At 33.5% G+C, this 14,949-nt stretch overlaps 1 protein-coding gene across 1 annotated transcript in view; it reads left to right on the plus strand.

Moving 5' to 3' along the window:
• EMCN (endomucin) overlaps positions 1 to 14,949 on the plus strand; it is a 163,404-nt gene that overhangs the window by 42,753 nt on the left and 105,702 nt on the right. The window contains exon 3 of the mRNA XM_079153853.1: positions 5,372 to 5,449. Coding sequence (XP_079009979.1) covers positions 5,372 to 5,449 — 78 coding nt within the window. The remainder of the gene's footprint in view (positions 1 to 5,371; positions 5,450 to 14,949) is intronic.

Genomic DNA, 14,949 nt, shown 5'->3' on the forward strand with positions numbered 1-14,949 from the left:
CAAATGACACAATTACAAAGCCATGGCCTACAAACCTCTAGCCAACTCCTGCACACTGTGTATTTTAATTTGATTTTTAAAAATTTTCTAGTCCCATGTTCTCAGTTTTCAAGGACTTTTATAAAGTATAATTGTTTCCTTGTCTTTTTTATGAGTTTCCAACTGAGTCCTAGGTAAAAAAAAAAAATTGGCCCTAATTTGGTAAAAACATATTATTTTTGCCATTAGTAATATCCCCCAAAAGGTGAATGCTGATGTTGCATGCAGACCCCAAAATTTAAAGTTCCACAATTTTCCTTAACTACATTGAACTTGTGCTTTCTTGATGGGTGGACTCCTAGCCCTACCTGTAAGGATGGGTAGTGAATAACAGTATCCAAATAATAACACGAACCTTGAATATTATGTTAAGAGACCGTGCAAGGGTGGAGATGGGAGCTCAATGAAGCAGTTCAGGCAGAGTGGTAATTTGTGATACTAGGAATGCATCTTAACTTGTTGAGTTGGAAGTGTTATCTCACATCTCTTCATGTCAGGGCATAAATGAACATGTTTCTGGCAACTCTACCATTGGTGGCTTCTGTATTGGGATACTGAAGCTCTCTTCTATGAAGCACTTGAACTTATCTGTACATCTCACACATACACACACTCTCTCTCTCTCTCTCTCTCTCTCTCTCTCTCTCCTGCTAATTCCTTTATTTTTTCGATACATTCAAAGATGTTTATTACCCAATTGCATCCTACTTTGTGATCTTCAAAGGTTCTCCAGATAAATTTTAAATTATTCACATTCAATTGTAAAATCTTAATAGATCAGAAAATGTTTACCTTTTATTTTTATTAAAAAAATGTTTAGATACACTAAACATCTCAAATTAATATCTTTCTAGATTTTACCACATTTACTTCAGTTTTATTTTTCTTTCTCCTTTCTTCTTTCTTTACTTTCCTTTTTTTTTTTTTTTTTTTTTTTGACTACCAAAGTATTAGGAAGGGAAGCTAGACTTCTTGTTGTATTTCCTTTAACACACTAAATATGCATCTCAAAAAAATATGGACAACTTGTTACCAAGTTACAATGCAATTATCAACCCCCCAAATTAACAATCATACCTTATATCACCTAATATCCATTTAGAGAAGTTTTAATGGTTATAATCTGGTAACCACGATGCAGCAGTGAGAAAGCTAAGGGAGGAAAGTAACTCTATCCTGGGATTGCTAATGAGACCAGCTGAGAGAGTGAGGAGGAAGGAAAGGAGCCTGCAGGAGAGGCTGGCTCTGGGGTCCACAACTGCTTGGACCCTGTATGAAAAAAAGAAAGCCTGACCTGGTGGTGGGGCTGAGTGGAGCCATGAGACAGCATGGGGAGAGGGGAAATGTGGTGTTAGAAGAGGACGGGGGAACAACACTGGAGAAGGAAGACCGAAGGGAATGTTGTTGGTCTGGTCTGCTTGATCACTGTCGTGTACTAAGGGTAGCCTGGGCTCTTAAAGGTTGTGCAGTCAACACACAGGAATGAAGATGATGAAAATCTTGCTTGAATTTTCATATTCTAAGCAGTGTGTCAGTGTATTTGACTTCCAATTTCAGGACTATAAGAAGTTTAAGTTTCAAGGAGTTTTATACATTGTTCCATCTTTCAAAATGACCATTTTAAAAATATATAATAATACCAAAAAGTTGTACCCATAGTGAAGCAGTTCTTTATTCTCTTTCCTCATGGACAACATGGTCCTCAGTCTTAGCCACAATAAATTCTTTTCACACACACACACTTTATATATGTATTTATTCATATATTTATGTATAATAAAATATTTTCTAAATATATATGTGTATACATATATATATGACATGCCAAAGCTGCTTTATTTTCATTTTTTAAGCTTTTCAACCAAATTTTCTTTGTTTAAAATTAAAAGTGCTTACAGTCTTTATGTCTATCTATAGCACATACATGTTCTTTCTCTGACCAATGACAGAAATTCTATCATCAGAAAAGTTTTTAAAAAAGTGAAACTTAGATGAGAATTCTTCTTGTAGCCACATAGTTACAGTGGCAGAACTGATTGATAGAGCTTTGCCTGGAGCAGGTTTTTTTTCAGACATGACCCAATTAAAGAGATGGGACTTGACGTATATGTACATAGAGTGCAATGTACATTTTGTGCAAAGGCCAAATGTCCAGAGTTAAAAACCAGCCTTTGGCAGACACTGCATGTCACCATCATACAACTTCAAGTGTATAGGAATAGATTTTAATTTTTTGTGCCTGAACTATGATTGTTACTCAGATTGATTCAAAAACTTTTAGTATTTGAATATTTTTAACAAGTTTAATGATATTGCATGAATAAAAATTTCTTGGCACTGATACTTAAAACTTCTGATATTCAATGGGTGCCCAAATTTATGGTCAGTAGAGATACCATTTTTGGGTCATCACGTTAAGTGTTGGACGTGGTGATGTCTAAGTGCCGTGTCCTCTGTGTAGGAAATGAATATACAAAACTCTAACAGACTTAAAAAGCGTTTTTGTGAATTTTCTTGTATGAATAGTTGGGAATAGAAAGGGCTTGGGTATCTCATTTTTTCCCCATAGTCTTTCTCCTTTCATCCATTCTTTCTATTGTTTTATTTAAGCTTTTGCTTATTTAAGTTATTGTTTTATTTAAGTTTTAATTGAAAATGAACTATTTGAGATATTTTTATACATGATTCTTTGGTTTCTCCCTTTTCACAGAATTTTAGAGTGATAAAGTTGACATTTTACTTAAGTTTATCCTTACAAAACGTGAACTGTTTACAAATTAGATATTTTCTTGAAGTATTTGTGGTCTGAGCTGAATTTAACCCAGCTCTCAAAGGTTATTTTGGGAAATGCTATAAATGTTAAGTTTACAAAAAAAATTTACTAGTAGATTTATGAGATTCTAAAGACTTAATCTAAATACTGTTGACTTAAAATAATACAATATTCCTAAAAATATATGTTTATCCTGCTTGTTCAATATTTCTATTAACTTGTCTCTTTCTCTGATCAACTACTTGAAAGTAGTTAATCATTGCTTTGAACATAAAGTTAAAAGAAATCCGTTATCATTAGTGTTTTAGTCAGCTTTTTTGTAGCTGTGACCAAAAGACCTGACAGGAATAATTTTAGAGGAGGAAAAGTTTACTTGAGGGCCCTCGGTTTCTCAGTCCACAGATGGCCAGTTCCATTCCTGGGCCCTGAAGTGAGGCAGAACACTGCCGCGAAGTGTTTGGCAGGGGAAAGCAGCTTGGAGCATGGTACCAGGAAGCAGAAAGACAGCTCTGCTCAGCGCAGACAAAATATAAACCCCAAAGGCATGCGCCCAGGGACCCTCCTCCTCCAGCAACACCCTACCTGCCTACAGTTACCACAAAATTAACCCCTACCAAGAAATTATTGCACTGATTTGGTTAATCCTCTCATAACTCATTCATTTCAGCACTGAATTTCTTGCTTTGTCTTACACGTGAGCTTTTGGGGGATACATAATCTAAACCGTAACAATTAAGTTACTGTAACATTTTACTCACAATAATCTGCATTTATACTTCAGAATTTTAACATATGTAGCACATAAGGGAATTTGACTATAACATATATGTAAAATACTTATTCATATTCATAAATCAGCAATAAATCTAAAATTGTTTCAAACACACACAAAAAAGCTAAGTATGTGAGGTAAAAGATGTTAATTAGCTTTATTGTGGTAATAATTTTAGAGCATATATATATAAAACATCACATTGTACATTTTAAATATGTATAATTTTTATTTGTTAATTGTATCTCTAAAGCAGATACTTGTGTGTCTCACAAGCAGATAACTTGTGTTTATGTTATAAATATTGTTACACTGGTTATATAATGATAGCAGCATGATCACAAGATCACTGTTCACACACAGTTTATATACATTCATTGTTATTATTATGTATGCCCTAAAGTGTTAGTAAAAGACAATAGAAAGGTAATTTTTAAAATTCCATTCATCCTGTTATTGGTACCAGAAAACCCAAGAGTAGGGATGAAATGAAAATAAAGGCACCACGTGTGGCTAGAGGGACACTTTATTTATATAGTTATACCTTATTTTGAAGATGTTAGCATCACGTGAATGGGCAATGCAAAATCTCAAACCTATCTTTTAGGAATAAGGTTTCCTTTATTGGTTTCTTCTCTTAAAATATAGTCACATAAGATTCTAAGGTTTTTAGAAAGTCCTAAGTGCTGAGGCACTCTCCACTTTGCAATATAATTCACAGAATCTGCCTGTGACCGCCACTTTCCATTGCTATAGTAATCTGTATTCCCTAGTCCTGAGAAGAGTGAACAGTGAACCAAGACTCCCCTATCTGCCTAGAAGTTTGTCCACAGCAATCCTCCACAATTCTGATCTTCCTCTTGTGGTTCCTTGGTAGTCTTCAGTCAATTTACCTTTGAAACTCCCTGCTGGACTAGGATTTCAAAGCATTAGACTAACTGTGCAGCATTATGTTCTTCCTCCAAATGCGGCATTAATAAATACAAGAACAGGATTGTAGCTGTGTTATGGTGAATATGGAACCGGTGCTCTAACTACAAAAGGGCATTAAGGAAGAAGAGACTGTAACTGCAGTGTGTATCACACTGAGGAGTTGACTACTTAAGGCAGGTCCATGTGTTTGCAGACCCTCACATCCTCAGTGCCCCTTTATTTGAAACAATGTTACTAAATGCTAAGAATATTCTTGCTATTACTTAAAAAGAGACCAAAAGTTGGATTCTGTATTCCAAGGGTCTAGGAGGGGGCCTAGCACAGAACAGGTATTCAAAGAACATCATGAACAAATTAATTATAGGAGTTCGAAAGTTACTTTATACCTTATGTTCTTTTGGAATTTTCATTAACATAACTGAATTAACAAAACGGAATGTAATTCTGAAAAACAAATCATGATATTCCTAGATCCTGTTGGCCAGGTGATTCCCCCTCCCCACAACAGGGAAAAATAAAACAGTTTTAAATTGCTAAAGTTTATAGTTCTTGCAACATATTTTCACATATTTAGTGATATCAAAGAAACAATCTGTCAAGGAAATTTACTATTTGGATCTGTCATACAAGGTGTGTGAGTGTAAAATCAGGCCATCCAAGCATTTAATAATGAACATTCCTCTTTGGACAAAAGGAGGTGGAAAATGGAAAAAGGAAAGGTAGACAAAGGTTTACCCTAGTACCTTTACATAGGGATTCCAGTCCACCTCCAAATTTGGTTTACTATTACTTATGCCTTGACAGGTGAAATGAGATTGTGATTAATAATAATTTCATCTACCTTATCAAACTAGGAACAACCAACAGTGAATTATCAAACACATCTCTGGTGCCAGAAACTGTTACTTCATTAACAACAGCTAAAAGCGAAGGTGAGTATTGATTAGTTTTGCCAACATCTTAAGAAATATATATATTCATATGTATATATAATTCATACATATAATTCACATAACTGTCACTTTTTTAAACTGTGCAATTTAATGGATTTTAGAATATTGACAATAGTGTGCCATCTTCCAATCTATGAGCATGGGATGACTTTTCAGTTCTCTAAATCTTTCAATGTTTGTAGTTTTCAGTGTAAAAGACTTGGACTTCTTACTCAATGTTTTGCTTTTATAAGTGAATTATTTTGCCTAATTTTAATTTTGGATTTTTCTTGACTACTCTATACAAATAGCTTATTTTTGTAAATTAATGTGTTTTGATATTTTGTTGAACTTATTTATTGTTTCCAGTTTGTGTGGAGAGATGTGCACATGTGCATGTGTATTCCTTAAGATTTTCTATATGATACAATATGATGTCATCTGCATAATAGGAAGTTTTATTTCTTTCTTTCCAGTGTAGGTGCTTTTTTCTATTGTATTTTATTGCCTATTTGTGCTAGTTGGAACCTACAGTATGATGTTGCACAGAAGGAGTGAAAGTGGACATCTTTGTATTCCTAATTTTAAGGGAAAGCTGTCAGCATTTCACTAATAAATATGGTGGTAGTTAAGGGTTTTTTCATAGACATCCTTTATCAGGATGAGGAAGTTCCCTCCTATTACTAGTTTATTGAGTGCCTCATCATGAAAAGATAGATTTTTAAAATGCCTTTTCTAGTTATATTGAGATTTCAGTATATTAAGATTACAATGTGATTTTGATTCTATATTTTGTTAACATGGCATATAACATTGCTTTTTGTATGTTGAACCAACCTTGCATTCCTGATATAAATTCAATTGATCATGGTGTATAATTCTTTTCATGTGCTGCTAGATTTGTATCATTTTTTAAAAGATTTTTGTGTTCTATATTTATGAGATATGAATTTTCTTTGTAATTTTCTTATGATTCTTTAGTTTTGATAGTGGAGTAATACTAGCCTCCTAGGATTAGTAGGAAAGTGTTCCCTCCTCTACTAAGTTTTGTAAGAGTTTGTTATATTCTTCATTAAGATTCTTCATGTGTGGACAAGCAAGGTTACCAGTTGAGAAGACTCACTATTAAATCAGGCCACTATTGTCCAAGTTTTTTAATCCGCATAAATAGTTCTACATAAAATCTTGTGAAAAACCCCCAAATACCAATATTTCAAATAAATAAAAGTTAAACAATTTTGTGCAAAGCAGTGTGGGAGTGAGAGAGTTTGAAGTGGCAAGGTGAACTTCTAACCATTTTTCTCTTTTACTACCAAAGGTAGCTCTTAAGATTTCCCCACTGAACCTGGGATAAACAGGACTTCATGAACACAATTATAATTATCAGGATAAAATATATTTAAATTCGGTTCAGAGTAAAACAAAAAATGAATATGCATTCTACAAGTAGAAAACAAAGTTCTCTTTTTCAACCACCACACTGAATGTAACCTCACTGGTAATAACTGAGAAACTACAGTTTTCAAAAGAGGTGTTACAACATTGCAGAAGCTTTACAGGTCCCCAGAAGCACTGTTGGTTACCTCTGTGTAAGACCTCATGGGTAAACAGGATCAATATACCTGAGAAATGAGGGGGAAGAAAACCTTATTAATATTAGATCTGACTCCAGGACACACTATTTTTTTTTTTTTATTTTTACAGAATGCATTTTGATTCTTTGTACACAGATGGGATACAACTTTTCATTTCTGTGGTTGTACATGCTAGAGATTCACACCATTTGTGTAATCATACATGTACATGGGGTAATGATGTTTGTCTCATTCCACTATCTTTCCTTCCCCCACTCCCTCCCCTCCCCTCCCCTCTTTTCTCTCTACACAATCCAACACTCCTCTATTCTTCCCTTACCCTCTTTCCCCCACCCCTGTTACCATTATGTATCAGCATCCACTTATCAGAGAAACATTCAAACTTTGGTTTTTGGGGATTGGCTTATTTCACTTAGCATGATATTCTCCAATTCCATCCATTTACCTGCAAATGCTATAATTTTATTCTTCTTTATGACTGAATAATAATCCATTATAGATAGATAGATAGATAGATAGATAGATAGATAGATAGATAGATAGATAGTAACCACAGTAGTTTCTTTACCCATTCATCTGTTGAAGGGCATCTAGGTTGGTTTCACAATCTAGCTATTGTGAATTGAGCTGCTATGAATATTGATGTGGCTGCATCACTGTAGTATGCTGATTTTAAGTCCTTTGGGTATAAACCTAGGTGTGGGATAACTGAGTCAAATGATGGGTCCATTCCAAGTTTTCTGAGGAATCTCCATACTGCTTTCCATAGTCGTTGCACCAATTTGCAGCTCCATTAGCATGTATGAGTGTGCTTTTTTTCCCCACATCCTCACCAACACCTATTATTGCTTGTATTCTTGATAATAGCCATTCTAATTGGAGTGAGATGAAATCTTCGGGTGGTTTTGATTTGCATTTCTCTAATAAGGAGATGTTGAACACTTTTTCATATATTTGTTAATCACCTGTATATCTTCTTCTGTAAAGTGTCTGTCCAGTTCCTTGGCCCATTTATTGATTGGGTTCTTTGTATTTTTAGTGTAAAGTTTTTTAAGTTCTTTATAAATTTTGGAGATTAGTGCTGTATCCGAAGTGCATGTGGAAAAGATTTTCTCCCACTCTGTAGGCTCTCTTTTCACATTATTGTTTCCTTTGATGAGAAGAGTTTTAGTTTGAATCCTTCCTGTTTATTGATTCTTGATTTCATTTCTTATGCTCTAGGAGTATTGTTAAGGAAGTCTGATCCTAAGCCAACATGATGAAGATTTTCTTTTGTTTGGTGCAGGGTCTCTGGTCTAATTCCTTGATCCATTCTGAGTTGAGTTTTGTGCAGGGTGAGGGATAGGGGTTTAATTTCACTTTACTGCATATGGATTTCCAGTTTTCCCAGCAAGAAACAATATTAAAATAGTCTTTAAGGAGAGGAAAGTCAAGATCTATGTAGGGATGAAGTCTCTAAGTAAGAGCAGAGGGAGTTTTAAAAAATTATCAAATTCTAAATCCCTCTGAGGCCACCAAACTATTCCAACTCATTTGATTTCTGGTGTTTATATTCAGGTGGTCACTCTATGCAGGTATAACTTTATTCCTGGCTTGGGAATTGTTCCAAATTTCTGTAAGAACATACATTGCTAAACAGAGTTAGAAAATAGATAGATCTGTAGGTACCTAATTTCACAGTTAGCCTAGCCCTAAACAGTAGGAAGCTCTTAGAGATCCGCTCCCTGGGGTACTAGCATCTTTTGGGTCTTGCAATAGTAAGACCATTGCTACACATGCAGTCCAGGGGCCTTAATGAATCCCTTACCCAGCGTCTAAGTGATATAAAAATAAAAAGAAAATAAAAAACTCATATAGAAATAAAGCTCTCTCTCCTTTTTTCTCTCCAATGAAAAGTTCAAATCCTACCCACCTTATTTTCTTCCTCTACTGTTCTTTTGTTCTTTTTCAGAATCCTTGGGACTCCACTATAGCCTGGCTCCATTATCTGAGTTCCCCTTCCCTAGGAGCAAAATACTGGAGCAAAAGACAACTTAAGTTCTTCTTGGATAGTTCAGGGCATTGCTCTGTGTTGCTTTGCTCCATCCCACACCCCCTTTGGACCTAACATTGAAATTTATTTACAATCTGGAATATTTCACTCCAAGGAGAAAGATTATAAGAATCTGAGCAAAATCTTCAAGTCTTTGCCAATCCTTAGAAGCTTCTTCTTGGGGCCATTGGTATGAACATTTAGGCTCCTTGCAATCTTACTATGAGGGGCTCTTTAATATAATCCTAGAAATTACTGAAATGAATCAAGACATTGATTAAGTTTATCCTACTTTGTCATGAGTACAGAATTTATATGGAGCACTCATTGTAAACAGTCTTTGATAAGAGAGGTATTGAGGTACTGGGGTTTACATTAGAGCAAGATATATTCTATGCTTGTATTATGATGTCAAAATAGATTCTGCTGTCATGTAAAACTGAAAGGTACCAATTTTATAAAATAAAATAGAGGTACTTGTTATTAAAAAAAACCAAAACAACTACTTACTTCCTTTTTTAGGGTTTACTATGCAAATATCATAGATTTTTAAAAATGAGCTGTCCTAAATAAAATCCATTAAAAAACTTAATTTATGAGTCTCTAAATTAACTCTACAAGCAATTTTTAAAAATGTTATCATATATACTTAAGACAAACAACATGGTATTGTAGGCAATATGGAGTAAAATGATTACTATCTATAGTGAAGCAAATTAACATATCTATTTTCTCACAGGAAAAACAGGGAAAAACTACTCATTTAACAGAAATCCCTAATTTAATGTAACTTTATTAACTGTAGTTCTCATGGTGTACATTGGATCTCTATACATCTGCTACTTTGTATGTTCTAATCTACATCTCCCTGTTCCTCATCTCATCCTGGTAACTACTGCTTTATTCTCCATCTCTATGCATTTGGTTTGTTTTTAAAGATTTTTGCATGTAAGTGAGATGGTGCAGTATTTGCCTGGCTTATTTCATTTAGCACAATGTCCTTCAGGTTCAACCATGTTCTTTTTAGACATTAAAGTGTATTTCATTGTGTACACATACCATAGTTTCTTTGTCCATTCCTCCATAGATGGACACTCGAGTTGCTCATATCTTGGTTATTGAGAATAATGCTTCATTTAATACAATAGCTCAAAGATGTACAAATTGATTATTTCATTTCTTTTGGGTACATTATTTTGCAGTAATGAAAATTAAACCCAAGGTTTTGCACCTGCTAGGCAAGCACTCTATCACTGAGCTACAACCCCAGTCATATTTTTAATTTATTTAGAAATCTCCAGACTATTTCCCAACAGGGCACAAGGGTTCTCATTTCTCCACATCCTCACACCAATATCTTGACTTTTTGATAATAACCATCCTAATGCATGTGAGTTGATATCTAGTAGTGGTTTCTACATAGCATTTTCCTGATGTTGAGCACCTTTTCATGTATCTATTGGCTATCCATAAGTCTTCTTTTAAGGAATATTCATTTATGTCCTTTAGCCATTTTTTTAATTTTTAATGTTTTACTGCTGTGTAGTTGCATGAGTTGGATATTATCAGATAGTCAATTGCAAATGATTTTCCCCATTAGACAACAGGATGCCATCTAATTTTGTTGTTTCCTCTGCTCTACAGGAGCATTTTAGTTTGATATAGTCTCATGTGTTAATTTTTGCTTTTACAGCTTGAGCATTCACTGTGATATCCAAAATGTTATTGCCACAGTCAATATGGAGTTTCCCCCAAAGTTCTTTAGTAGGAGTTTTATGGTTTCAGTCTTTTATCAATTTTGAGTTTATTTTTGTGTATAATGGGTCTGATTTAATTATTTTGCATGTGGAAATCTGGTTTTCTCAAAATCAATTATTGAAGAGAACATTCTTTTCACACTGTGACCACTTGGTGTCCTTGTCAAAAATTAGTTAACATCCAAAAAATTAGTTGATCCAAATTGTGTGTTTTGATTTATTTCAGTTCTCTCTATTCTGTTCCACTGGTATATGTTTGCATTTTTATGTCAGTACCCTGCTGTTTTGGCTACTATAGCTTTGTAATATAATTTAAAATCAGGAAGTGTGATTCTTCCAACTTTGTTTTTCTTTCTTTTTCTTTCTCAGAATTATTTATGTTATTTAGAGTATTTTGTGCTTCCATACAAAGTTTAGAATTTTTTTCCTAATTCTTTGTTTAATGCCTTTGGGATTTTAATAGGATTGCATTGATTTTGTTTGGATACCATGAACATTTTAACAATGTTAATTATTCTGATCCATGACCATTTTATGTATCTCGTTCACTTTCTTCCATCAATTTTTTTGCATTATCAAAGTACATAGGTCTTTCACCTTCTTGATTAAATTTCTTTTTAAGTACTTTAAAAAACATAAAAGCAAATATTGCACCACAATACTAGTATTCTGTAGGATTTATTTTAATAAATGCTAGCTTTGTCAAAAAATTAACATAATCCCTATGCTATAGCATGTTTTAGTAAATTCTAACTTTGTCAAAAAGTCTCTTACCCCTTATTCTAATAAGGACCAAATTTTTTTGTTGTGGCATTCTATAAAGTACTTTAATTAAAATCACACAGTTCCAAAGGAATAAAGCTACTGATCTTCCTTCCTGTACAATTTAAGTCCATAAGGCATTCCTTTCAAGTCAATCCAGTATGACCACTCATTAAATTCCTAAAATAATTCATGTCACCATGCCTTATAAAGTTAGTTTCTAAAAATATACAAAATTAATCCCACATTAGTAATTACAAGATAATTATATGCCATCCCTTCCTCCTCTCTCTTCTTCAGCTGAGCCCTAAGATTTGGTTTTCTTTAAGGGAATGGTTGAAATCAAGGTTTCTTCTCGCCCTTATAATCTAGTAGTAATATGACTCTTTCAAGAATCTCTTCTATTAAATTGTCCTTATTCCAACTTAGATATAGCTAAAAATTTATTATGTTTTGTATGTCATGTATCCCAGCTAAACCAAAATCTAAAACTTAAAGGAACATGAATTTCAAAACCACATGTTTTCAAAAATAAGGCCAATATTGTCTTGATGTTGACATTATCTTATAAATTATAATGCAAGTCGAAACCACAATAAAAGATTACTTTCTCTCAATAAGAATGGTTTTTGTGAGAAAAATAAATAAAAGCCAAATGATGTGGGGGGAAAGGAACTTTTATATACTTCAAGGGAAATGTAAAATAGCACAGCAATTATGGAAAACAATATGGAAAAATAGAACTACCTTATTCAGCAGTCTACTGTATATTTATTCCAAAGGAAATGTAATTGTCTATTGAAGGCATCTACACTCCAACTGAAGCACTATTCACGATAACCTAGAAATGTAAACCACCAAAGTGTCCATCCACTGATGAATGAATAAAGAAAAGAGGGTAGGAAGGTATGCACAATGGAGCACTACTGAACTGTAAAATAATGAAATCCTGTCCTGTCACTTAATGACATCATGGATGGAACTGGAGATAATTATGTTAAATGAAATAAGCCAAGCACTTGTCTTTCTTTCTGTACCATGTGATCTTACTCGTATGTGGAAAATAAAAAAGTTGATCTCACAGAAGTTGAGATTAGAATGGTGTTCATCAGAGGCTGGGGAGAGTAGGGAAGAATGAGGTAGGGGGAATTGACTAAAGAGTTTTAAGTTATAATTAAGTAGAAGTAATAAGTTCTGGAGTGCTTTTGAACAACAGAAGAATGCTAGCTAACAATGAGGTACTGTATATTTTAAAAAGTTAGAGAAAAGAATTTTAGAAGTTTTTGACCATAAATAAAAGATAAATGTTTGAAGAGATAGGTATGTTTATGTACTTCTCCCTTCATCTGTTGTTAGGCACATAAGCTGATTTCAAACCTTAGCTACGGTGAAGAGTGTCACAATAAAAAAGGGCATACAGGTATCTCTGGTATGTTTATTTTGTTTCTTTTGAATAAGTACCTAGAAATGGTATAACTGGATCAGATAGTAGACCCATTTTTTAGTTTTTTTTTGAAGAACCTCCATACTGTTCTCCATAATGGCTATCCTAATTAGCATTCCTATCATCAGTGGATAAGAGTTCTTTCTATAGAGTTCTTTTAGTCCCTTCATTCTTGACAACATTTTTTGTTGGGTTTTGACATTCTAACTGGGTTGAGATGGTATCTAATAGTAGATTTGCATTTCCTCAGTGGCTAATGACATTGAACATTTTAATGTATTTGCTGATTATTTGTATTTCTTCTTTTGGGGAGTGTCTATTCAGATCATTACTTTCTCAGTAGAAACTTCCAGTTTTCTATGTGTAGAATCTGCAAATGGGATAATTTGACTTTCTCACTTTTTTTTTTTCCTTTTATTTCTTTCTCTTGCCTAATTCCTCTGGTTAAAACTTCTGGTACTATATTGAGTGAAAGCTGTGCAAATGGACACTCTTGTCTTGTTCTTCATCTAGAGGAAATGTTTTCAATTTTTCCCCATTTGGTATATTGCCCGTGGGTTTTACTCTGTTGAGCTATGATCCTTCTATATCTAGTTTGTTCAGGGCTTTTGTCATGAAGGGATAATGAATTTTATCCAGTGCTTTTTCCTCATCTACTGAGATGATCCTGTGACTGTCCTCAGGCTTGGATGTGATATATTACATTTATTGATTTGCATATATCAAACTATCCTTGCATTCTTAGGATGAAACCAACTGGATACTGATGAATTGGCTTTTTGATGCGCTGTTGAATTTAATTTACAAGTATTTTATTGAGAATTTTATACCTTTCATAAGGAATATTGGTCTATAATTTTTTATTGTTATGTCATTCGCTGGTTTTGGTAGCTGAGTTCTATTGAATTCACACATTGACGTGAGAGGGGTTCCCTTCATTGCAATTCTTTGTAATAGTGTAATGAAAATTAGATTAGTTCTTCTTTAAAAGTTTGGTAAAATACATAAGTAAAACCATCCAGTCCTGGACTTGTCTTTGTGAAGAGACATTCTACTACTAATTTAATCTCATTCCTTTTTATTGACCTATCCAGGTTTTTTTATGTCCTTGTGGCTTGATTTTGATAGATCATATGTGTCCAGAAATTTTTGAAGCTTTTCTGGTTTTTCCAATTTGTTAACATATAGTTTCTCTTAATAAAGATCCTTTGTGTTTCTGTGGTGTTGGCTATAGTGACTCCCCTTGCATCTCTAGTTATATTTATTTCAGTCTTCTCTCTTTTTGTCTTTCTCCCTCATGGTTAGTCTAACTAAAGGTTTTGTTGATATTATTTACTTCTGCCAAAAAAAAAAACTCTGTGTTTTGTTAATCTTTTATTTGATTATTCAGTCTCTGTTTTATTTCTGCTCCAATCTTTATTTCCTTCTACTAATTTGTTTTGTTCTTGCTTTTCAAAATTACTGAGATGTAGCATTGAATATTTTATCTGAAATCTCTTTTCTTATGTAAACACTTTGCTATAGACTTCCCTCATCTTTTTTTTTCTGTGCATCCCACAGGTTTTGGTATAATGTTTCCATTTTCATTTATTTTGAGAAATTTACAAATTTTTTTCTCACTTCTTCAATGAGCTTCTTCTCTTTGTTTAAAAGTTCATTTTTCAATATCAGTGAATTTGTATAATTTCCTAAATTTCTTTTGTTGTTGACTTTATTTATATTCCATTGTACTTAGAAAAGATAAATGATTATAACTTTTCAAATTTGTTAAGCCTAATTTTGTGAAATCATATATGGTTTGCTCTAGAGAAGGTTCTACATGTGCTGATGAAAAGAATTTATATTCTGCTGCTACTGGATGAAATGTTCCCTAAATATTTGTTAAGTTCATTTTATCTATCATATAGTTT

The sequence above is a fragment of the Sciurus vulgaris genome, assembly GCF_902686455.1.
Source record: "Sciurus vulgaris genome assembly, chromosome: 9".
Taxonomy (NCBI): Eukaryota; Metazoa; Chordata; class Mammalia; order Rodentia; family Sciuridae; genus Sciurus; species Sciurus vulgaris.